The 25,014-nt window shown below is 45.5% G+C and overlaps 1 protein-coding gene across 1 annotated transcript in view; it reads right to left on the bottom strand.

The window, feature by feature from the left end:
* Positions 1–25,014, bottom strand: part of FAT2 (FAT atypical cadherin 2) — a 62,126-nt gene that overhangs the window by 19,809 nt on the left and 17,303 nt on the right. Inside the window, exons 8-17 of the mRNA XM_049647960.1 lie at positions 23,727–23,937; positions 15,851–19,909; positions 14,434–14,630; positions 11,907–12,060; positions 9,640–9,873; positions 6,782–7,165; positions 4,739–4,953; positions 3,333–3,470; positions 2,585–2,728; positions 253–450 (exon numbers count right to left, since the gene is read on the bottom strand). Coding sequence (XP_049503917.1) covers positions 253–450; positions 2,585–2,728; positions 3,333–3,470; positions 4,739–4,953; positions 6,782–7,165; positions 9,640–9,873; positions 11,907–12,060; positions 14,434–14,630; positions 15,851–19,909; positions 23,727–23,937 — 5,934 coding nt within the window. The remainder of the gene's footprint in view (positions 1–252; positions 451–2,584; positions 2,729–3,332; positions 3,471–4,738; positions 4,954–6,781; positions 7,166–9,639; positions 9,874–11,906; positions 12,061–14,433; positions 14,631–15,850; positions 19,910–23,726; positions 23,938–25,014) is intronic.

The following is a 25,014-nucleotide window of genomic DNA, read 5'->3' as shown; positions in this document are numbered from 1 at the left end:
ATTGCTTTAAGCCAGTCGCTCAAGCTCCCTGTGCCTCAGTTGCTACATCTGTAAAGCAGGGGTGGTAATTGTACCTGCCCTGAAGCCCATTGCGAGGATTTAATGCAATGAGACCCGTGGAGAACTTAACCCAGGGCCCAGCACCTAGTGCGAGCTCTGTACACTTCCCCCTAATAATAGGAGCACTGGCAGTGCTTTTGCCGCACATTACTGTCACCATGGTCACCACCAGTGGCCCAACACAGCTCTCACCTTGATCTGAAGCTGATACCACTCCTGGACTCTCTTTCTCAGGCCCATGGTGGTCACCAGCCATCCATCAGGGGTCACTCGGAAGGCAGAGCCATCATTCCCCTTGGTGATTCGGAATGAGTAGGGGGGGCCGTTCTCGGGGGAGTCTGGGTCACTCAGGATCAACTGCAGGACTTTGCTGCCAATGGGTGAGTTCTCCTGAGACAGAGAGTGACAGGAAATCAAAGAGCAAAATGAATTCCAGTCCTTCCTTTTGCATCTTTCTGGCTCCCCTCCTCTGGGCTGAGTCCTCAGCACTCTGGCTGCTCTCAGGCCATGCCTGGACCTCGAGCTGTCATTCATTCATTCATTCATTCATTCTGCCAGCCTCTGAATTAGTTGTTGGCTCCGCCAATCTTGACCAAGAGCTTTCTGAGGGCGGTGCTGGGTCTTAGAAACAAAGCCCTTTGAGGCCAGAAGGGTCCCTAGAGTCCTCTTATCCTACAGAAGGTGACTTGTGCAAGTTCACACAGCTGGCGATTCACGTATATAAATTCGTAAGCGCCTGGGATCCATGTGGAAATTTTGTGATTCGTAGGGTCAACTGAACACTTATAAATGGTTTCCTGTTTAGAAGACCAATGGAACAGCCACTCAATGAGAACATTTAAAAACGAGTAGGAATTCAACTAAAAAATAGATTTCCTGGGTACTGTTCCAGTCTTTGCTCCATAACATGGGAATTCAGTATCTATAACACAGTGGTGGTTCACTGTCTTTTTGCAACAAAGTCCTATCTATGAACAGAAATCCGATGGACAGAAACTAATGGTTGCCTATCCAATAGACATTCCTTCCTTCCTTTCTTACAAAACCTGACTTTTGTTCAGGTGTGGGGTGGCCGTATCTCAGAAAAGTTGTGTCCTTATTAAGAAGAGATGGACTATGATTGGTCTAAGTCAGTTATAAAATCTGATTTCAAGTGTGTTTTTGGTTTAATGTTGATCATGTAATCTGATTCTGATCATTGGAGAAGTCAACCAGATGAGGGTTTTAAGAAGTTTTCTTCTTTGCTAAAAACAGAGTGGGGGGAAGTCCCCTTCTGTTTGCCTTTGAAGATGGTTAGACAAGGATGTGATGCTGGAGCTGCAGCAGCCATTTTGTAACCATGAGAAAGAAGGTGAGGGAATTCCAAAGAAGCCAGCTGAAAGCTGTGATACTGCTTTTCTGATGAAATAACCAATTCTGGAGTAGAACTTCCCACCATCATACCTTTTGTTACATGAAATAAATCTTTATTATTTAACAAGGTTTTAGTAAGATAATCTGTTATTGGCAGTCAAAGCATCCTACCTAAAACTCATAATATACAAACAAGTGAATGACTCTGGCTGATACATAGCAGGACCCACGATTCTGCCGTCTTATCCTCGTCCTCACCTCCCTCACCTCTTATGGTCACAATTCCCTAGGCCCTCTTCAAATCCCATTTGTAAACCATCAGTATGATGAAAATAGAATGAGATCTGGAAAATCTTCTGCATGTAAATCCCAGATTTGCCACATTCTAACAATGGCACATTTCTGCACCTCCATTTTAAAACCTGTAAAGTGGACAGAGTAGGCCTCCTTATCCTTGGTGATATGTTCTAACATCCCCAGTGGATGCCAAAAACCATGGATAGTAACCACACCTTGTATATACTGGGATTTTTTTCTATACATACATACCTACGATAAAGTTTCATTTATAAATGAGGCACAATAAGAGATTAACAACAATAACTAATGATAAAATAGAAAATTATAACAATATACTCTAATAAAAGTTATGTGAGTGTGGTCTCTCTCTCTAAGTATCTGTATTCACCCTTCTTCTTGTGACCATGTGAGGATAGTAAGATGCCTACATGATGAAGTGACGTAAGATGAACGACATAAGCACACAGCCTGTGTGATGTACATTAAGCTACTACTGACCTTCTGATGATATGTCAGAAGGGGATCACCAGCTTCTGGACCGTGACTGACTAGGGGTCAGCCTGGCTGAAACCACAGAGAGCAAAACCACGAATAAGGGGGCGGGGGGCAGTGGTTACCGTACTACCTGTTTCATGCAGCTATGCAGGTCCCAAATGAGGTAATGGATGTGCAAGTGCCTAGCACATTGCCCGATTATTTGTTAATGTTGTGATTCATAGTCCCCTTTTGCAGGCTGTGTTGCCATTAGGGATATCAGTTGGCAAGGTCACAGCCCATGTTTGGATGAACTGATATCAGTGGTGAGCACCCTCCACTAGGAGGGAGATGAAGGGAGGAAGGCTTCAAGATGTCTTTGGAAGCTCAAGCGTACCTGGACGGAGGTGCTGTAGTTGAGCTGGAAGAACCTCGGTGGATTATCATTGACATCAACCACTTGGATAGCGATGTCTGTGTCCCCATGCAGTGGGGGCCGCCCGCTGTCTGTGGCTCGGAGCCTCAGGGAATAGCTAGAAGTCTGTATAGCAAGATGCCGGTAGAGAGTTAGCAACAAGACCCCTCAGTTCTGCCCCATGACTCATCACTAATGTTTTCCCCAAAATAAGATGGAGACGCTCCGCTATGCCTGCCTCCATTGCCCGTACATACTATTTTAGGGTCCAGGTTTTGGAGACAGGAAGAAATAGGTTTGATTTCCAGTTGAACCATTTCCTAGCTGTGAGACATGGAGAAGGTGACTAAACATCTGTGAGATTATTGGGACCCACGCCCTAGGATTATTTTAAGGACCAAATGTATGTAAAGCACTTAGCAAAGTTCCTGGCACAGAGCAGGTGCTCAGTAAACAAGAATTTATTATTGATTTATTACTATTGATTTATTATCTAATGGCTCCTTGTCAATAGTAAGAAGCTAGCCTGAGCTCCTCTAAGGGAGGTTAAGGGTCACTTAGTCCCTCTCCTACATCTGGCCTCATAGGCCACAGAGACCACACAGAGAAAACAAGTGAGGGCAGGTCTGGAGAAGTCAGCATGGGGTGCTGACCACAGTTCTCTGGACCTGCACTGGGACCATACCTCTGCTCTGATGAGCTCGGGTCGGGCCCCTCCCACATGACTCACCTGTTCCCAATCCAGGGCCTTGGCCACCTGCAGCTCCCCCTTCTTGGGGTGGACGGTGAAGTGCCCGAGCTGGTTCCCTCCTACCAGGCTGTAAGTGATGGCACTATTTACAGGTCCGTCTTCATCAGTGGCTGACACCTGCAGCAGTGGGAGGGTAGCTGTGAATGGAGGTCAAGAGGGACCTGAGGGAATATTGGCCCCTGGGAGTGTAAAGGGAACAGATGAGTGTCCCCTCCAATGATTGCCATCAGAGTGGCAGTCCCTTGGGCCACAGTCATCCCTACCAAAGGAATCTCTTCATTTTATTTATTTATTTATTTTTATTTTTTTAATTTTTTAATTTTTAATTTTTTTTTTAATTTTTTTAACGTTTATTTATTTTTGAGACAGAGAGAGACAGAGCATGAATGGGGGAGGGTCAGAGAGAGGGAGACACAGAATCCGAAACAGGCTCCAGGCTCTGAGCTGTCAGCACAGAGCCTGACGCGGGACTCGAACTCACGGACCGCGAGATCATGACCTGAGCTGAAGTCGGCCGCTTAACCGACTGAGCCGCCCAGGCGCCCATCTTCATTTTATATCGTAGGATAGATTTCAGCATGCCATGGTTCATTCATGTACTCATTCACTCATACCGACAGGATGCTAGGTCCGGAACTAGGAGGTGAGGGGCATGCCAAAATGAATATGCCCACCGGGAAGTTTAATGTCTAATGTTATGGGTCATTCTGATTTGAGGAAACGTGTGATCAGCTTTATGAGAGCACAGAGAACACAGCGGTAAATTCTACCTGGGGAGATTAGCAAAGCATTCATGAGTCCCAGAAGGATAAGAAGGGTTTCTGGGAGTGGAGCCAGCATTCCAGACATGAGCCCAGAATGTATGAAAGTGCAGAGGCTGTTTGGGGAAAGGCACATCTTCCTCGGTGGTTGGAGCATAGGATACATGTCAGAGAGTAGAAGGAGATAAGACCAGAAGGCAGAATAAGGAGAGGTCATGGTCAACTTTGAATATGGGCAGTTTGTTTTCACTCTATATAGTAGGGAGCAAGTACATGTTTGAATGCAAAGAAGTGTTATTTGGTGCCCCTCCCCCCGCCACACACTGAGTCTCCACATCACACACTGTCACCAGGTCCTTCCCAGACCTTGGCGCCTCTGGACAGAGACCCCCTCTAAGGCCTCTCCCATGCCCCGCTCTATCAATACATGATCTAGACCTTATCAAACATGGCCCTGAGACCCTCTGTCATGAGAAACAGTTTGGCCAAGTGGCTGCAAGTCAGAATCAAGTCTATAGTATACAAACTGATTAACTAACCCATGCTCATAGACATCTGGGGGAGGAGGCGATAAGAACCCACCCAAGTCCATGCCTCCCAAAGGGCAAAGCTGCAGATCCTTACTGTGAGCATGACATGACCCACGGCAGCGTTCTCCAAGACGCTTGTGGTGTACAGATCCTGGGGGAATCTGGGCCGGTGTTCGTTGACATCAGTGATGTTGACCACGATTGTAGTCATGTCACTGAGGGAGGAAGAGCCTTTCCGGCTGCACTCTATGGATAGGAAGAACTTGGGGCTTGTCTCAAAGTCCAGGCTCCTGTTGACATACAGGATCCCTGAAGAAACAAGAGATAATGGGAGCAATGAAGCACTTGGGGCCACAAAGGCAGAGGGCTGAGGGGTCTTGAGCTGAACCCCACGAGAGGCAGCTCAATAGGGTTGGGAGAAACAGATCTCCTCCTTCCTGTCCTCCATCATCTCTTCCTTCCTCTCTTACATCACCATCTTTGTTTTCTATTTCCCCATTACCCTCCTTTCCTCTTCCCTTTCATCTCCTCTCACTTCCCTTATTGTCATTCTCAGCAGCACTGTTTCCCTCATTTATTTTTGTAATATTTCACTGAAATTTCACTTAAATCTGTAATACTGAATCTCTCTCATGTAGATCTGTAATAACTCTGTAGAGCAGGAAGAACTTGTGGTTCCCATTTTCTAGGTGAGCCAACTGATGCCCTCGAGGTAAATGAGCTGCCCAAGTTCGCCCAGCTAATAAATGACAGAACTTAGTTTTCAAAGACTTTTATAATACTCCAAGTTGCTCAACGAACTGCTAGGATGTAGATTTATTTCTCTGACAGTTGGAAAAGAAGAAGGATGTATCCAGCTGTTCCTGGATAACCAAATATTTAATGGTAGAAAAATCTTCTTTATAAAGAATTCTAGTTAGTAAATGAACGAGGAATGATAAGATTAGAAGGCTGCCCCTTTTCTGCCCCTAATGAAATCATATATCTAGGAAATAATCATCAATGTTTGCTAAAACCATTAGAAGGATCCATCTATAATGGATGGGTCAGGTTCACAACATGAAAGCTCATTGTCAGTCTTAACCTCAGAAAAAAACCATTGGTTATCATATGCTTCCCACCATAGTGCAAAGTACAGCACAGCCTCATCTCTGAAGCACTGTTGCCACAAAATTGAGCTTGAACCTGATCAAGGTCTTTCATCCAAATGTGACTTATAAGGAATATGAGGGCTAGAGAGATATATGACATCATAAAGATACAGCGACTAGTCAATCCAAAATAGAAAAGTTCTGCCTGACACTGACCCACGTTTCATTAGTTAGACCACACGGCAAATAAAGAAGGAGAGGAAAATGTTAGAGATTAAAATAACTAACCAAATGCAATATGTGTGCATGGGGGTGGTGGTAAAGGGTAAAGATGAAATCAGACTGGCCTATGTTGACAATTACTGAAGCTAGGTGATGGGAACATGGGGTTCATTATGCTGTTCTATTTTTTTATATAGTACAGCCATTAAAAAATACTGCTCAATGACAAGGCAGCTGCTTTAGGAGGTAGAGAGTATCATTGCGGGGGTGCTGTGGAAAGGGATCTGACCTGGGCAGCCTCTGAGGCCCCTCCACGAGGTTCTGTGCGTCTGACTTAGACTTTTCTGCGGCCAGGAGGAAAGAAGAGACTGTTCCCCAGTTCTCTCTTCATAAGAATAAGGGGAGAGGGGTTAGTGCTGGGATATTTGGGGAGGGCTAGAGGTGGGAAGCAGGTGGCCCTGCCCTGGGCTGCTTATGCCCCAGATTCCAGCAAGTGCTTCATGCCTCTGCAGCCGAAGACAGAGAGTGGCCTCAGCCTCCAGAAGGTGGCCCTGAGCTGGGAGCATGAAGCTACAAACTGTGGGAGAAGACTGGGTCGCCAAGGGTCCTGGGTGGGGATGCGGAGGAATAAAGGGGGTCCCCAGATAGGCTGGCCCCAGGGTAAAGGAAGGAACATGGGACCTGGAGAGATGCACAGAGCCAAAGGAGTTCTGCCCTGGGAGGGTCTGCAGGGGACACCCCCCATATGTGAAGCCAGTGCTCCCCAAGACCCTGTGTGTGTAAGTGCATGTAGGGGATGAGGCTGCATGTAGGTGCTGGCTCACCTGTGCGGGCATCCAGGCGGAACCTCCCCTGCTCGTTCCCACTGACCACACGGTAGCCGGTCTTCTCGGCGCCGGGGCGAGTGAGGGTGGCCAGCCGCAGCACCTCCGTGCCAAGCTGGCTGTCCTCGGGCACCTGCACGCTGTGCTCAGTGCTCAGGAACACAGGCAGGTAATCATCAAGGCCTACCACTGACACGGTGACTGTGCCCAGTGTGGACAGCGGTATCGGGGAGCCCAGGTCAGAGGCACGGACGGTGAGCTCCAGTGCTTCCTGTGGCTTGACCCGTAGCGGCTTCTCCAGCCGAATCACACCCGTGGTGGCCTCGATGGAAAAATGGCCTTCGGCAGAGTCCGTCAGAGAGTAAACCACTTGGGCATTGGCACCTGTTGGGGAGACCAAGGGCATGGTTCCTTCTGGCCCTGCTTGCAGTGAAATTTCTAGCCACAGGAGGGCCTGGAGAGGAGGGTCCCCATAAGGGCTAACCTGCTCAGGCTGTGTTAAGAGTGAGAACCTCTCTATTGGGGCACCTGGGTGGCTCAATTGGTTAAGCAGACGTCTGACTTCAGCTCGGGTCATGATCTCGTGGTTCACGAATTCGAGCCCTGCATCGGGGCTGTGTGCTGACAGCTCAGAGCCTGGGGCCTGCTTTCGATTCTGTGTCTCCCTCATTCTCTCTGTCCCTCCCCCACTCATGCTCTGTCTCTCTGTCTCTGTCTCTGTCTCTCTCTCAAAAATAAATAGAAACATTTAAAAAAAAAAAAAAAAAAGAGTGAGAACTTCTCTGTAGGGGATTCTTCACCAGGGGCTTCAAGTCCTCATAGAAAGGTTCTGGAGGGTAGGACATCTGCAAACCCATGAAATTATCTGTAAATGTTTATGCGGGGTTAGAGTCTAACATCAGCTCATAAAGTGAAAATTGTACAAGGTCAAAACCATCTATGTTGAGTTGCTCGGTTGTGATAGAACAATTCCGTATCTTGGTTATGGTGGTGGTTACATGAAACTGTATGTGGAATGATATGGAATAGAACCATACACACAAAAACGTGTGCTCACATGCACACATTCAAATGAGTGCATATAGAAACTGGTAAAATCTGAATAAGGAGTAAAGTCCAGTTACCAGTAATGTCCCAGTCCCAATTTCCTGCTACAGCTAAAATGCCACCACTGGGGGAAGCTGGGGGAACCGTGCAGGGACCTCCCAGTACTATTTTTGCAGCTTCCTAGGTGTCTATAATTATGTCAGAATAAAACACTAAGGAGACACACATCTCCATGGGTATGGAAAGTTCTTAGTAAATCAAAACACACAGTGTTTCTCCAGTTTGGCTCCGATTCTGTTATTTTCTTTGGTTGTGTACTAGCTGAAGCAGTTGGCTTGTGTAGGGGCTGACATGCAGGAAGAAGAGCGAAGGCTCAGCTACAAGATCCTCACCCAATGGGAGGAGTGCATCCCTGAGCCTGAGGGTCTCATATCTCACACACATATGGGGACACACACCCTTTCGGTTGAATGACGGCAGAAACTGCCTATTAGAGTAGTTGGATTTACACAAATTAAATGTGCATGCCATGGACCTCCCCCATATATACATTTTTCTAGAGAGAGGGAGCTTCTGGTCAGGCCACGTTTGGAATATCTGGGTGGGATATTTGGATTAGAATAATAACAGTTTTGAAGGGTTAATGGTAAACTGGTATAACGCCACGGGATGTGTCCTAGAAAGAAGGCATGATCGGAAGCATGTAATTGAAGGAACTAGGTCTCCTTCACCCAGGAAGGAAAGCTTGGGGCTGGAGCAGGTAATCACCACCTCCCGGCCTCAGAAAGGCTGTCGTGGGCGAGGGTCTAGATCTGTGTGGCTACAGAAGGCAGGACCAGGAATGACAGGTGTCAACTCAAAATAGGTAGCACTTGATAATTATCTGAGGTACCATGGAAGGTCAGTAGGTAGCTGCTAGGAAGTAGGGAGGTACCTTGAAAGGCAGGCGAGTAGTTGCCTAGGAAGTAGGGAGCTTCCTGTCCCGGGAAGTGTCCAAGTAATAGGTAATTGAGCACCGTGTAGGGCCTGGTAGCCATTAGATGACTTTGCTCTATTTGCCCTCTCTTGAACTCCTAGATCCCCTTAAAACCTTCCATCTCCTTCAATGCCTGTCTAAAACTTAAGAAAATTGGCCATATGCACTGTGTGTATACATACATACATACATACATACACACATACTATGTGTATATATACATATATACATATACACACACACACACACACACACACACTACTTCATGATGGCAGAAGTTATAATTGGTACAATATGGAACAAATACTCATGCATGAATCAAACTTGCCTTGTAAATTAAAAAAAAAAGAATTAACCTTAATGCAAATAATGTCATTAAAGTTAAGATGTAAAATACTGAAAATGATTTCACTTTATCATATAGAAAATTGATCAAAGAATTTAATAGGCTTAATAGAGTTTGTGCCCCAAATTCCTTTCTTGTGGCAAATTCATTGGAGTTGAATAATTCCGATTCGTATATTTCAGATTAGATGTTTGTATTTAAAGTGTCCTTGAGGTTAAATGGCAGCATTGAAAGGGCTCAGGTCTAAGTGCCAGTGACAAACAATGAGGCTGAAATGCCCTGTACTGGCCTCAAAACATTGCCCAAATCTTTTGTCACATAGCACTTAGGTTTGCGGTGTTGTGGACATTTTCCTCTTGTAAGTGTTCGCAGACTCAGCAAGGAGGCAGAGTCCTTGCTAGGCCCCAGAGCAACACACAGAGAGCCAAACCCTCATCCCATCCCAGGTGACCCCATGAGCAAAGAGCCTCCAATCATTCTCCTCCTCACCTTGGTCGGGATCCCGGGCCAATACCACAGCCACGGGGGTCTTCACCGTGGTGTTGTCGAAGACAGCCACAGCACAGTGGCTGGGGAAGAAACGGGGGGCATTGTCATTCACATCCTCCACGTAGAGGGTCACATCTGCCTGGCACGACTGGCCGCCTCCATCCGTCGCCTTGGCAACAAGGCTGTACGTATCCTTCTTCTCTCGGTCTAGGGCTGTAAGGGTGGTCAGCTCCCCTGGCCAGAGAAACGACAGCCAGTGAGCTTTCTCTGGGGGACATGCCTCCAGCACATGCCTTCTAGGTATCTACGCAAGGCAACCACAGGGACATAGAGTTTTGTCACTCTGTGACAAAAAGGGGTCAGAAAAGGGAGTATATACAGTTAGGAAAGAAGCTCAGCCCCACACCTGCCTGCTTCCCTAATTCTCCCAAACACATCACCAATTTCAGATTCTCACCAATGAGCTACAAAGAGGCACAACATTTTTAAAGGGCGACTAGACAATTTCTAACAACACATAAAATGTGTTTATCCTTTGGCGCGCCTGGGTGGCTCAGCCAGTAAAGCGTCCGACTTCGGCTCAGGTCATGATCTCACAGATCTCACAGATGGTGAGTTCAAGCCCCCTCGGTGCTGACAGCTCAGAGCCTGGAGCCTGCTTCAGATTCTGTGTCTCCCCCTCTCTCTGCCCCTTTCCCTGCTCGTGCTGTTTCTGTCTCTCAAAAATAAAATAAACATTAAAAAAAAAGTATCCTTTGGCCCACTATTTCACATCTAAGAATATATCCTATGGAATAATCAACCCAAGGATAAAAATGTATGTATAAAGATATTCTCTGTAGCACTGTTTATAATAGCAACATACTGAAAATATCCTGTATGTCTTTCAAAAAGGGACTGGTTAGATATATTATGAATTAGCCATACAGTAAAATACTGTGCGACCCAAAAGGAATTGTGATAGAGTTTTATGTAATGCCTTGTTAATACCTCCAAGATGTTGCTATGTGAAAAAAAGCAAGTCACAAAATAGTATTCTAGAGTGCTTCTCTTTGGGGAGGGGCTGATTATTATACAGACTTTCCAGTTTCTGCATAATACACGCCCACGGTGTTTGGATTTTTGTACAATGAGCATGTATTATTTCCATATTTAGAAAAAACCACCCCGTTTTTTTAAGACCCCACCAATCATCCTGCAGCTGAACAAACAGCCCCAGAGAGAGATTAGGTAACCTGCCTGGGGTGACTCAGCACGCCCATGCTGGAATGAGAAAGGACAAGGTTGTCTCCTATTTATCCAGACAGCTTCCTGGGACACCACTCTCACCTGCCACCTCCCTGCTCAGGAATCTCCAAGCCATCCTTTGAGCTCTTGGTTTCAAGCCAAGTGTCAGCAGCTGGCCGTCTGTGGCCTGGGCCTTCTGTGCTGCCCATGCCCACACCTTCCCCCATCGCAGCTGGATGGGGATCCCACTGTGCGGCTGTTTTTCCAAAGGAAGCAGACCCCATCCTGTCTTCTCCATCAGACTCTCACAGCCCATCCTCTCCCAGGCATTGGTGGTCTACCCTGCAGGGCTCTCTGCTTCCAGCTCTGGGCTTTGTCCTCTAATAATAATGACAATGTCAACTGCATCCACTGAACTCGTACTACGTGCCTGACCTGGGCTAGACTTCTATAGACTTTCTCTCTTGGGATTTTCTACAATAATATTTTGAGGTCTGCAACATACACGTCTTGAGATCATGTCCTTGACCATGAAGCTCACCTGCCTAAATCCTCTGATGGCTCTAAAGGTGGAGTTTGTGCCCCCCCCACCCCTACCCTTGGCCTATCTCCTCCCCCCTGTGCACTAGTTTCTGGCCTTGCATCAGGACCTCAGATGAATGTGCTCTCTCCTAAAACAAGGTCCTTGTCTAAATTCTCCTTGAGTGTCCATCCCTACTACTCCCTTAACTCTGCCCCCAGGGCTCTCTCCCTGCTCCTGTCAAACCTTCCCTTAGCATCTTGCGTTTTTTCGTAACTCAGCACATTCAAACCACTGATCTGATGACTGCTTTTCCCATAAGACCCAGAGCCCGTCCATCTATTGATTATGTCCTGCCATCTAGTGCAATACTTGGCACATAGTACCAATATGTTTGCTGAGTGAATGGATGGATGGACAAGTGAATTCTTGCTTCTTCTCCAAGGAGCCTAGCATGGCACTTGTCACTGGTATTCACTAAGTAAGTTCTTGGCTGGATCCCGCAGCTCAGGAAACCCACCTGTATGAGGATCCAGCTTAAATTCATCTGCTCCAGGACCATGCAGAGAATATGTGATCTGAGCGTTGGTTTCGGAGTCCAAGTCTGTTGCAGAGACTTTCAAAATGAAGTGTCCTGGAGATATATCTTCACTGACTTTGCCAGTATAGAGAAGCTGGAGATGGAACACAAAGAGGAAGATTGTGGGAGATACTGACTGAGAGAGAGGCAGAATGACAGAGAGGGAGAGAGAAGTCAGAGAGCAAGATGGGGAGAGGGGAAGAGAGGGAAGCAGGGCGTGGTTAAAACAGAATAAGGTGAAACTGCAAGGAAAACGGAGATTGCAAACAAGGAGCAGGATGGCAAGAGGACTAGTCAGAAAAGAAAGAGAATGAATGGGGAACGAGAGAGAAGATCCACCATCAAAAGCCCACACTCAGAGCTAGAAGGACCTGCTTCCACCTACTCCACACGGGTCCTTTGAGGCTTCTGGAGGAGGTTGGTGAGATGAGCCTGATGTGAGGCATTCTGGAAGGTGTCAGGTCAAGCCACTCCCTCCAGGCCAGGCATCCTGGTCTCTGTGGTGAGGCCATGCTGTCAGGCTCACCTGCCTACACCCCAAGACAGACCCTTGGCTGTTTGAGTCAGGTCTGGACCCTGAGAGCCCCCAGGGCCTTCCCCCATCCTCCCTTCACTGCAGGTACCTTCATAGCAGGGGATATGGCACAGGGGAGAGGCTGGAGCTCCCCAGAAGCCCAATGTTCCTCTACCTGCTGGCTCTGGGCACAGGTTCCAAGCAAACTGGTTTCCCCCACTGCAGTGTGTGGGTGAGCGTGAGACCCTGCTCTGGGTGGAGGCTTTGGGCCTGAGTGGGCTGTATAGAGATGTCCACCCAGACCTCTTTTCTCTGACTCTAGTGATACAGTTGACCACCTCTGGGAAGGCCAGGGCGAGCTTGGTCCTGGCCTCTCCCAGCATGGGGAGGATGCAGGCTGGTTGCAAGGATAGTTAAGGGGAAAGAGGAAGAAAGTATGGCCACCATCCTCCCCAAGAAAGGCTGCCCTTCTGAGACCCAAAAGGTGGTCATCTTGGATCCCACAAAGGCATTTTCCATTTCCATTTCCATTTCCAACCTGATAATATAGGTTGTCTTTTTCTACTATGATTTTCTGTAGTTGGTGTGTAGAAGACAGAGGAAGAAAAGGTGATGGGATATATGTATTTTTTGTGTTATAAGGTATGTGTTGCATCAATGTGTGCAAATAAGTGAAGTGCATATATATATGCAATGCACATGTAAGTATGTTTGTGTGAGTTATATATGTGTATTTCCATGTCTGGATGGGTATACAGATGGATGAATGTTGTGTGTATGCAGGTATATGCTTATGTATCTGTGTGCATATATGTATGGGTATATGCATGTATACGTAGAGTTGTAGACGATCCTTTGTGTGTGTGTACATGAGTGAGTATGTGTAAGTTTGTATTTATGTGTATATACTGAATGGCTGGATTTTATGTAAATTTGAATTACTGTAACTTGAAACGTTATAACAGTAAAATGTTAATAGTTTAATTCTATCTGAAAACTTTGAGGCAATGCAAATCACCAAAGTTAAGAATTATTTACTATATTTTAAAAAATATGTTTAGGGGCACTTGGGTGGCTCAGTCGGTTGAGCGTCCGACTCCGGCTCAGGTTGTGATCTCACAGTCCGTGGGTTCGAGCCCCGCGTCGGGCTCTGTGCTGACAGCTCGGAGCCTGGAGCCTGCTTCGGATTCTGTGTCTCCTTCTCTCTCTCTGCCCCTCCCCCTCTTGTGCTTTGTCTCTTTCTGTCTCCCAAAAATAAAGAAATGTAAAAAATATGTTTCAACACAAAGCTACGTGGCAATGATTACTCGCTTAGGTCCTCTAAGAACACAGTTCTCTTCCCAACATACACACACGTGCACATACACACACACCACCACCACCACCACGATTCAACGTTTGTTTTCAAGAGTAATTTAGGGTTTAATTAAGTGAAGTCCTCAGCAAAAATGCAACTGCCCTGCTTGCATGTTTGTGTATACTTACAACCTCGAGGAGGGCATCTAAGGTCTGTATTATCCATGTAGGTGTGGGGATATGTATATATGGGCATGAAAGCAGTGCGGGGTGTCTCTGGGGGCAGGTCTCTTTGGATGTAATGAGCCAAGCTAACAAGCTGAGTGGAAGAGGGGTTTCCCCCCTGGGCACAGCAGATTGTGCTTGGAGAATAAAGAAGTTACTTTACTTCTGGATGTATTTTGCAGGGAAGTAGACCTTTGTAGGGAGTATAGGGGGAAAGGTATGGACCAGGGGTTCTAAAGAACTTGGTGACATCCCTATGGCAGCAGTCGAGGGAAGGAATTGCCTAGAATGAACCCTGCCTAGGGCACTAGTCTGAGGCCAGCTGGGGAGAAGCAACAGCTGGTCAGTGATGCCAGCCTCAGAGATAGTCCCCCAAGTCCTTCTCCTTCCTCTTCTGCCTCCACTGCCACCTCACCCTTACCCGGCCCTTACCTGTGAGCACTGTGGGCTGTTATCATTGATGTCCAGAACAAAGATCTCCACGAGGACCGAAGCCTGGAACTTGCCGTCGGAAGCTGTGATTCTGAGCAAGTACTTGGCCGTGTGCTCACGGTCCAGGGTCTTCCTCGAAAAAATCCTCCACTCATCTCCAACTTGGCTGATGCCAAACTGGCCCAGGGGGTCTCCCTCTAAAAAGATGGAACAGAGCTTCCAGGAGCTGAGGAAAAGGAATAAACCAGGCTTTGTGCCATAGGTGGCTGCCCATGTGACACTTTTTCCAGGATTTCTAGGAAAGACAAAATTTCCCTCCCTGAATAAGGGGCCCATATTCCTATTGAGTCAGTTATTTGTTCTGGCTTCAAAGGCCTGCTATGAAATGGAATTATCACCGTGAGAAGCACCACTCTAAAATATGTGGCTGAGGGGCAAATTTCCTATTTCTTGTGCTTTGGAAGGCATTGTGGGGAAGTTAAAGGGAAGTAAATTTCAATTCTATACAAGAAATAAAGAAACACCATTTTGGGGCACCTGGGTGGCTTAGTCGGTTAAGCATCTGACTTCAGCTCAGGTCATGATCTCACAATCCGTGAGTTTGAACCCCGTGTCAGCTCTGTGCTGACAGCTCAGAGCCTGGAGCCTGCTTCGGATTCTGTGTCTCCTCTCTCTCTTCCCCTCCCCCACTCAGCTCTGTCTCTCTCTTTCTCTAAAAAATAAATAAACATTAAAAAATTCAAAACAAAAGCTCCTTTTTGGGCACTGGCTAGCTGGTTCAGCCACTGGACAGGGATTGGGGTAATTTAAGTCTGCAGTAGGTATCTATTGCTAGGGAAAGCAGCTCGTAGAGTGTGGTTTTAATGCCAGATATGACTCAGGCTTGGAGTGTGACCTTGGTTGAGTTTCTGCCCCTAGCTGGGCTTTGGTTTTCCTGTGTGTGAAATGAGGGGACTGAGCTGGAATCATATCTATCAGTGTTTTCACTCCAACACTTAGGTCCTATGATTGACTTAAGCAGTCTTTCTGGTATCCACAACTTGCTCTAGGCAGAATACACTCCACAAGGACAGTCATCTGACAGAGTTTTCAGGGATCATAAGACTACTGATGCCTTCTCCATCCTCTAGAAGCTGAGAACAGTTACAAGTATCTCCCTTCTATTCTTTCTACTTCACCTAAAGTAATAAGAGATCTTCTCTGCAAAACACTTTCCAATTTACAGGGGGCTGTCTGAGCTTTCTCAAATTAGATCTTACCAGCATCCTTGTGAAGTGAACGAGAATAGGCATGCCAAGTCTATAAATGGAATCTAATAAGCCACAGAGCCAGGACTTAAACCCGTGTCTTAGGGCACCTCTTACTAGACTTTTTTCAATGTATCCCAGTGCCGCCGTTCCAAGACAAGTATTCTTACCTGTAATGTAGCAGGTGACCTGTCTGTTCTGCTCAGAGACATCAGCATCCAAGGTTTTAAGAGTGGCCACGAGTTCACCAGGTTCACTGTTCTCAACCACAGATCCTCTATAGTCTTCAGAAGCAAATCGGGGAGCATTGTCATTCTCATCTGTAATGGAGACTTCAACCAGGACCTGAGAGGAGAGCTGGATGGTCCTTCCATGGTCATGGGCCACCACATAAAAGCGGTAGGTCTGGCGTGTCTCACAGTCAAGCTCCTGGAGTGTGGTGATCCAGCCAGTCTCACTGTCAATGGCAAAGAGCTCATGGATATTGCTACCAGGATCCACTGGCAGCCTGTATCTCACCTGGCCATCATTCCCAGTGTCCTGGTCATTGGCAGTCACCTGAATGACTGAGGTCCCCACTGGCATATTCTCAGTGAGGACAGCCTTATAGGGATCAGCCTCAAAGATAGGCCTATTGTCATTGACATCCTTCACTTGGATATTGACAGAGACCAAGGAGACCAAGGGAGTGTCATTATGGGGACAATGTGCCATTAAATCAATCTGGTACCATTTGGTGGACTCATAGTCCATGGCCTTTCTCACCTTTAGAACTCCTGTGTTTTGGTCCAAGGAGAAGACACCATCCTTGTTGCTCTCTGGTGTGGTGCCCTGCACTAGACTATAGATGACTGGATCTTGAGCTGCCACTGCTTTAACAGAACCAATTTCAGACCCTTCTGGAAGATCTTCAGATGCAGAGAAAGTATACAAAGGTTCAGAAAATTTGGGCAAGGATACTTCATTAGGAACCACCTGAAGTCGTAACAGCACCAGAGAGTTCCAGTGAGGAGGCCCCCCGTCCTGGGCTTTGATTTTTAAGTCAAAGGCTCGGTTTTCCAATCCCACCAGGCTCTCTTTCACCTTGACAACACCAGTAGTTGGGTTGACTTCAATGACCTCTTCATCCAAGTCCTCCACTGAGTCCACTGAGTAGGTGACATCTGCATTCCGACCTTCATCTGCATCATAGGCCAACACCTGGATAACTGGGGAGTCTTTACTGACATTGGATTGAATGGACACTGTGTACTCAGATGCTTTAAATTGTGGAGGGTTGTCATTTTCATCCGTGAGGATGATCTTCACGGTGCAGAAGGCCACTCTTCCTCCTCCATCCTGAGCCATGACTTTAATAGCAATAACTCTTTCTGTTGAATTTTCCCGATCCAGTTTCTGCAGAGTGGTGATCTGGCCATTGGGGTTTATGGAGAACTTCTCACCTGCTAGTTTATTGATGATGGTATAATCTACAGTGCCGTAGGGACCACTATCTTTGTCTATGGCTAGCAACTCAATCACCTTGGTTCCCACCTTTGCATTTTCTGCCAATTCTGCCTCATAAACATGCTGCTGGAACTCTGGGCTGTACTTGTTGGCATTTGTAGTGTTGATATACACAGGCACAGTTGCTCGGAAGACCCCATCAGAAGCACCTACCCTCAAATTGTAAGAAGAGTCCAGGTGCTTTTTGCAAAGGTTGAACATAGAAATTATTCCTGATGAGCTGTTGATGGAGAAGTGCCTGTCCTGATTGCCAGAAAGAATCAGGTACTCCAGGCGGGAGGTATCCCTGCTGTCAGGGTCAAGAGCTTGCACTTTAAGAACCAGGTGTCCACATGTTGCCAGCTCACTGACATTGGCTTCGTACTGAGGTTGCCTGAACTCTGGGGGGTTATCATTGATGTCCGATACATTAACCACCACAAGGGTTTCACCAGTGAGTGGGGGATCTCCTCTATCCATGGCCCTGACCTTCACATGAAAGTGTTGTTGAGTTTCATAATCCAACTCTTGAACGGTGGACATCTCCCCTGTGCTCCCATTGATCTGGAAGAATTTGGAAATATCTGAGCCGTCCTCTACAATCTGATAGGAGACATCACGGTTCTGCCCTGAATCCTGGTCAGAAGCCAACAGCTGGATCACAGGGGTCTGGGCAGGCAAGCCTTCCGATACTGAAGTCGTGTAGACCAATTGAGAGAAAGTGGGAGGGTTATCATTGACGTCCTCCACCAGGACTTCCACTGTGGCTTCAGAAAATGACCCCAGAGCTGTGTCTGTGGCTCTAACTGTGAACACGTGTTTGGTCTTAGACTCATAGTCCAAAGGGCCTGTTACTGTTAGAACACCAGTCTTGAAGTCAGTGGTGAACAGCATCAAGGGCTCTTCCTCCACGATGTTGTAGATGAGTCGGAGTCCCTCTGGACTTCGGGCCTGGGTGTGGAGAATTGGGGTATAGAGTGTGATATTTTCAGGCACTCTCACTTTGTAGTAAGGAGTCTGAAACAGCGGGTTGGATTTATTTCTCACGGTGACAAGTACCTCTTCCTCAGTCTGGAGGGTTGGGGTGCCTCCATCCCGAGCAATGACTTTGAGGTGATACTTATTTAAAGCTTGATAATCAAAGGGTTTCTTCAGTGATATGTCCCCAAGATAGGGGTCAATTCGAAAATATGCATAATCTTCTGCAAATGCATATGTGACAGCACCATTTACCCCCAAGTCCTGATCAGTGGCAGATACCTGACAGAGAACATCCCCTGGTTCTGTGCCATCTTGGATAACTGTGTAATAAGGTGCATGCTTAAATTCAGGGTGATTGTCATTGACATCCTCAACAGAGACCCTGACCAGAGCCTGAGCCACCCGCTGAGGGGTCCTGTTGTCCCTCAATTCCACCGCTACCGCATAAGTGTCCTGCTGTTCTCGGTCAAATGCCACACCTCTTGTCTGCAACACACCTGCTGACCTGACCATCCGAAACATATCTGTGCCATTCAGTAGGAAGTAGGAAAGCGTGTCATTCAAATGATTGCCCTGGGCACCAAGAATCACCAGTGCCTTTCTATCCTGTAAATTCTCCTTCACTGTTGCTTTATAGACGACCTGATCAAACTGCAAGCTTGTGTTAAGAGCCTGTGCCAAAGAAATTTTTACCAGTGCAGTATCTTGATATAGGCCATCAGAAGCCCTGATGGTGAGCTCCCGAGAGACTCCCAGGAAAGCAGGGTTCAACACAGATATACGGCCTGTGATGGGATGGATGGCAACAGCTTCGTCAGCATTGCCAGTTTTGATGCCATAAGTGACTTCCGAGTCATCATCGTTGGCCTGCACGATTAGGAGCTCCATACCCCGATGGATAGGCTTCACTACTGCTACTTCATATACCTGATCTGAGAACCTGGGAGGGGAGTCATTTACATCTTTGACATTGATGGTGACCTGGACAGGCCTGGGTGCAAATAAGATGGGGTTTCCTTGGTCATGGACGTAGACGCTGAATTGGAAAGAGGGCATGCTCTCGTAATCCATCTCTGATATGATGACCAGCGTTCCCATGCTGGGATCAATTTTGAAAAACTTCAAAGCCTCTGGCTCCAGAATTTCATAGACCAATAAGGAATTAGCTTCTTCATCACTGTCAGAGGCACGAATCACAAGGGGGTTGTTGTTTTCGTCCACGATCATGCTGTACAATGGAGCTGCTTCACTAATTTGGCCCACAAATATGGACTTGAAGAACACGGGAGCATTGTCATTTTCGTCAATGATGTACACAAGAGCCATGACATCAGTAAATGCTCCTGCCATATTGATGCCTCGGATTTTCAGCTGGTAAGATGAAATTTTCTCATGGTCCAAGTTCTTCTGGGTGGAAATGAGGCCAGAATATGAATTCATGGAGAACACACCATCCTTGTTTCCCTCTCTTAACTCATAGGTAACTTCTGAGGAACTTGTAGCTGACACTAGGAGGACTGGGGAACCAACAGGGATTGATTCAGGGATCTCGACAAAGTACTCAGCTTTGGAAAAGATAGGGGCACTGCTATCTGATGGGTAAACATTAATGATCACTGTAGCCAGGTCATGCCGCTGTGGGGAACCTTGATCTTCTGCCTTGACTGTCAGGCTATACCGGGCATGATTTGCCTGATCAACTTTCTGGGCCAGAGTGATGATGCCTAGCAGGGCATTTATGTTGAAGAAACCCTCGCTGTTCCCTGAAACAAAAAACAAGACAAACTGAAATTTACCCCATGTTCAAGAGATACCAAGTAGGCTTTCTAGATCAGTAAAGAGGCTATCACACAAAATGTGGACAGGACAAAATCCACATCCTGTGCTATCCTGGATTTAGTTATGAAATGGTATATAGGGAAGACACCTATTTTATAAAATACCTTACACAAGGCACCTAGTAGCTACTCCATAAATGGCAGCTTCAATGATCACTCAGTCTTTGGGTCACAACTTAAGCTACAAACCAAAGCTGTAGAAGGTCTTGAAAGCGAAGAAAGAAACTTAGGCTTTGTAGGAAAAGAACACTCCACTCTGTATTTCGGTGGCGACTTTTATAGGAGAGACTTTTAAAAACCACCCTATCTGCTCCCCACATAGTCTATGGTGGGAAGGTCCTTGTTGGGCTTGGAGGTTGGGTGGGGAGAGACTGAACCCAGACCTTGATGCTCCTGATCGAATGCCCTTTCCACCACACCTGGATTTTCTAAATGTCAAACATTCTCACATTGCCTTTATAGTTTTTTCAATATCCAGCCACCACCTTCGCAATTTTATACCATTATTGAGTGCATATTTTCCTTTAAACGGATTTGTTTTTTTAATTTAAGATATCTTAAAAATAATTTTTTTAATGCTCATTCATTTTGGGGAGAGACAGAGAGAGACAGAGTACAAGCAGGGGAGGGGCAGAGAGAGAGACACACACACACACACACAGAATCTGAAGCAAGCTCCAGGCTCTGAGCTGTCAGAACAGAGCCTGATGTGAGGCCTGAACTCATGAACCATGAGGTCCTGACCTGAGCCAAAGTCAGATGCTTAACTGACTAAGCCGCCCAGGTGCCCCTAAATTTAAAATAACTTAATAGGCAACTTTTGTATCACTACTTTAAAAAAGAAAATCCTTATTGCTTGCCATACATCAGAGGCTACCACAAAAACAAGTCAGTGGAAAAAAACATTTGGATAAAATACTTGGGTAAAATCTGGATAAAACCTATTGCTTGCTAAAGGATGTGAGCCTGAGATCTATCCTCTTTCTTTTGTAAAACTAAGAGTAGCAAGTGTTAGAGAAGAATGAGAGATTCGAGTACCCAGTGAAGCCTTTGTCCTTGACTAACCAGGAAGCCCCCGTGAACATCAAGGGGAAGTATTTTCTCCATATCTGATTGCCTATCTTTTATAGGCCTTTTAAAATTTAATATGTAGGGGCTTCTGGGTGGCTCAATTAAGCATCTGACTTCGGCTCAGGTCATGATCTCACGGTTCATGAGTTTGAGCCCCGCTTTGGGCTCTGTGCTGACAGCTCAGAGCCTGGAGCCTGCTTCAGATCCTGTGTCTCCCTCTCTCTCTGCACCTCCCCCACTTGTGCTCTGTCTCTCTTCCTCTCTCTCAAAAATAAACATTAAAAAATTGTAAAAAACAATAAAATTTAATATTTATTTTGATAAATGCATAATAACATTTCAAATTTAAGTTTTGAGGAAAGTTCTGGTTATACAACATTATATGATTCCCAAAGAATAAAGTTGAAAATATAATTAATTATATTTCCCCCCAAAATAGTGTCTCAAAGTTATTGCAGTTTTTAAAATCTGACTTTATTTAGACAACAACCCCTTCCTCCCTCCCTCCTGCTTGCTCTTTCTTTCTTTCTTTCTTTCTTTCTTTCTTTCTTTCATTTATGGTAAGAACAGATAACATGAGCTCTACCTCTTAGCAAATGTTTAAGGGTATATAGCACCGTATTGTTAACTAAAAGCACAATGTCACATAGCAGATCTCCAGAATTTCAACTTGCATAACGGATACTTCCCTCTCCCTAGTTTTATTGAGATGTAATTGACATATTATGTTGTACTGATTTAAGGTATACAACATAATGATTTGATGTGCCTTTATATTGCAAAAGGATTGCCAAAATAAGTTTAGCTAACATCTATCATCTCACACGGTCACAATTTTTTTCTTGTGATGAGAAGATTGCTTATTTAATGCCATCACTGAGTAACACCTGAATAATTTTGCTCACCTCCAGGGGTATAGGTCTTCACTCAGGGAAGACCTATACTTTACTATTCTTGTTCTGTTTATCACACAGGTGCATATTTTATTATTTCAATAGTAACCAAATAGCCAGGCTTCATCACAAAACATTCCATCTGATTCTCCCACTCATGGAAGCTATTCTCCAGCTGACTAGTGAGGTGATTTCCCAATTTGCCCTGTGATACAGACCCTGTTTCATCAAAAACAGTTTTGATAAGTAGACTGCAGTTGAAAAAGTTTTGATAAGTAGACTGCAGTTGAAAAGTAGTTCTATTAAAAGTAGCCAAGTAAACTACCTGGGCATAATTATACTTTTTTATGTTATGCTGCTGAGAGAAAAAACTGGGGCACAAAATTGTATATTCACTTCAATCTTTGCTTTTAAATGTTTATTTTTGAGAAAGAGAGAGAGAGTCCACATGCATGCACACACGCAGGGAAGGGGGAGAGATAGGAAGACAGAGAATCCCAAGCAGGTCCGCACTGTCAGCAAAGAGGCAGAGATGGGGCTCGAACTCACAAACCATAAGATCATGACCTGAGCCAAAATCAAAAGTCAGACACTTATCTGACTGAGCCATCCAAGGTACCCCCCTCCCCACACCCAATCTTACTACTGCAAAAATATGCATAGGAAAAGATAAGAGGGAAATACACAAAAATATTTTGTCTGGTGAAAACTATGGCTGAGTACTATTTTCTTCTTTATTCCTGCTTCTCCCATGTTTTAAAAAATGAGCATGTGTGACTTCTATAATCAGAAGGATATTTTAGAACAAGTCTTAATTTATCTATAAAATAAAATTAGTACCTCCATCAATGGGGTTGTGAAAGAGATAAAATGAGATAAAAGATGTGATTATGCTTCATAAATCACAAAAAGTAAGCAATTAACGGGTTAGAATTTGTATTATCATTCTTCAGTGATGTATATATAGACTTCTGCCACCTGGCAAGGTATAAGAGTTTCTGTTTCTTAAAAAAAAAATGTAAAAGCTCTGATTTCTGGAAAGTATATAGGCAGTAAATGAACATTATGCTCTATGAGTCCCTTTGCAACATCTAGCTTGCTGAGTTTTACTTTTATTAAAGATCATTAAGAATTATCAAACATTAAAAATGATCATTAATGATCATATTTGGATACTAGAATTATCATTTTTGTTTCTTTAATTATTTATAATTAACATGTATCAATGATAGCAATAACCCCTGGCATTTGTATAATATGTGACAGTTTACAATATGTATTAATGCACATTTTCTCTTTTTCTCTTTACAAAGACTTTCTGGTACAGGGGACATCATTCCCAATTTTGAGAGGAAGAAAACCATATAATAAATATGAAACAATGATACGGCCTTAACAGAAAATGTTACTCCTAAATGTAACTCCTACCATACGTATTACAAAATATTTATAGGTCACTCTATTGTAAAAGCACAAAGATATTACAAAGATGTTACACGGACTCCATAAGCATCCTTTATATATACATTGTTGCTGAATTTATATAATATGTCTATAAATTCTCCCGTAACTTAAGTAGGCCCTTCGTTATTATTCTTACCATCTTTGGAAGTGGATTAATTTAGGTTATTATAATCCCAGAGAATGCTCTGGAAATGGTATTTGCCAAAGCTTAGAGAGCCTGGCGTCTGATTCACTTGCAAATTCATGCCTCCGGTGGTTTTTCTTATTGCCAAAGACTCTTCCCTCATGCTCTGGACTCATGGCCAGCCTCTCACCTTTCAGGAAGGAGTAGCGGACCTCGGCATTGGCTCCCCGGTCACCATCCATGGCTCGGACCTGGAGCAGCTCTGTGCCAGGGGCCGTGGTGTCAGGAACACTTGCCTCATAGTAGAGCTGGGTGAAGTGGGGTGGGTGGAGGTTTCCAGCCTCCACGTGAATAGACACCCACACAAAGTTCCTCTTGATGGGCATCTCCTGGTCTCGGACCTACGGGCCCAAGGGGAGAATGCCGTGAGCAGCAAACGGAATGGGAGGCGGCAGGGTTACATGAAGGTCAATGAAATAGAATGCCAGTGAAAGATACACCCAACTGTAACTCTGTGTTGCTTTAAATTTTGCTCTCTTTTATGCTCTTTTTTCTTCAAAAAAATTGTTTTAATGCTTATTTTTATTTTTGAGAGAGAGAGACAGACACAGAGAGACAGAGTGTGAGTGGGGGAGGGGCAGAGAGAGAGAGAGACACAGAATCGGAAGCAGGCTCCAGGCTTGGAGCAGTCAGCACAGAGCCTGACACGGGGCTTGAACCCACCAACTATGAAATCATGACCTGAGCTGAAGTCGGACGCTTAACTGACTGAGCCACCAGGCGCCCCTGCTCTTTTTTCTTTTTAAGTTAACTTATAAATTAGTGATTATTAGGCTTAGCTGTATTCATGGACTATCCCATTTTAGGAGAAAGACAGAAAGAAGTACAGAAACCGTATTTTCCAACTGAGGTCTCAGAGGATATTTCCTCAAGATGTTAACATGTTACGCAGGGGAAAAAATTCTATGGTCAACTAAATTTAGGGGGCGCTGAATTAAATGATGTTAAAGTTTTCTTTGCTGCAGGACTTTGCAGAGCCTTTAATATATATTAATGTGCCCAGAGGATGATAACCTAACATATAAAATCCTGCTCCTTGAGTCAGGAAGGCTGGATTTGATTCTGGTTCCATCATAAAGAACTGTATGATGGTGAGTAAGCCCCTGTGGGCCTGTGGTATAAGAGGAGAGAAATGGGTAGGTTCCGGGCTGGGACTAGAGTGTGGCACTTGAGGCACGTAGGGTGTAGATTTAAGGAGGTTCACTCTCAGGGTCATAAGGTGCGGGCACAGAACCCTGAAAGTGAGTCCTTCTTAGTTTTTTGTGCCCTGCCAACGCCTCTCTTGCTCACCCTAGTGCTTGCTCTAGGCGGGCGGGTCTCTGGGTCCTCCCCAGCTCCGACACTGTGTCAGTCTGCATTGTGGCCATGCGGTCATGGAGCAGGGAGAGAGCTGTTGGGGGGTGTGTGGACTGAGCCCA

The sequence above is a fragment of the Panthera uncia genome, assembly GCF_023721935.1.
Source record: "Panthera uncia isolate 11264 chromosome A1 unlocalized genomic scaffold, Puncia_PCG_1.0 HiC_scaffold_17, whole genome shotgun sequence".
In the NCBI taxonomy this organism is placed as follows: Eukaryota; Metazoa; Chordata; class Mammalia; order Carnivora; family Felidae; genus Panthera; species Panthera uncia.
This window is presented reverse-complemented; position numbering and strand designations above follow the sequence as displayed.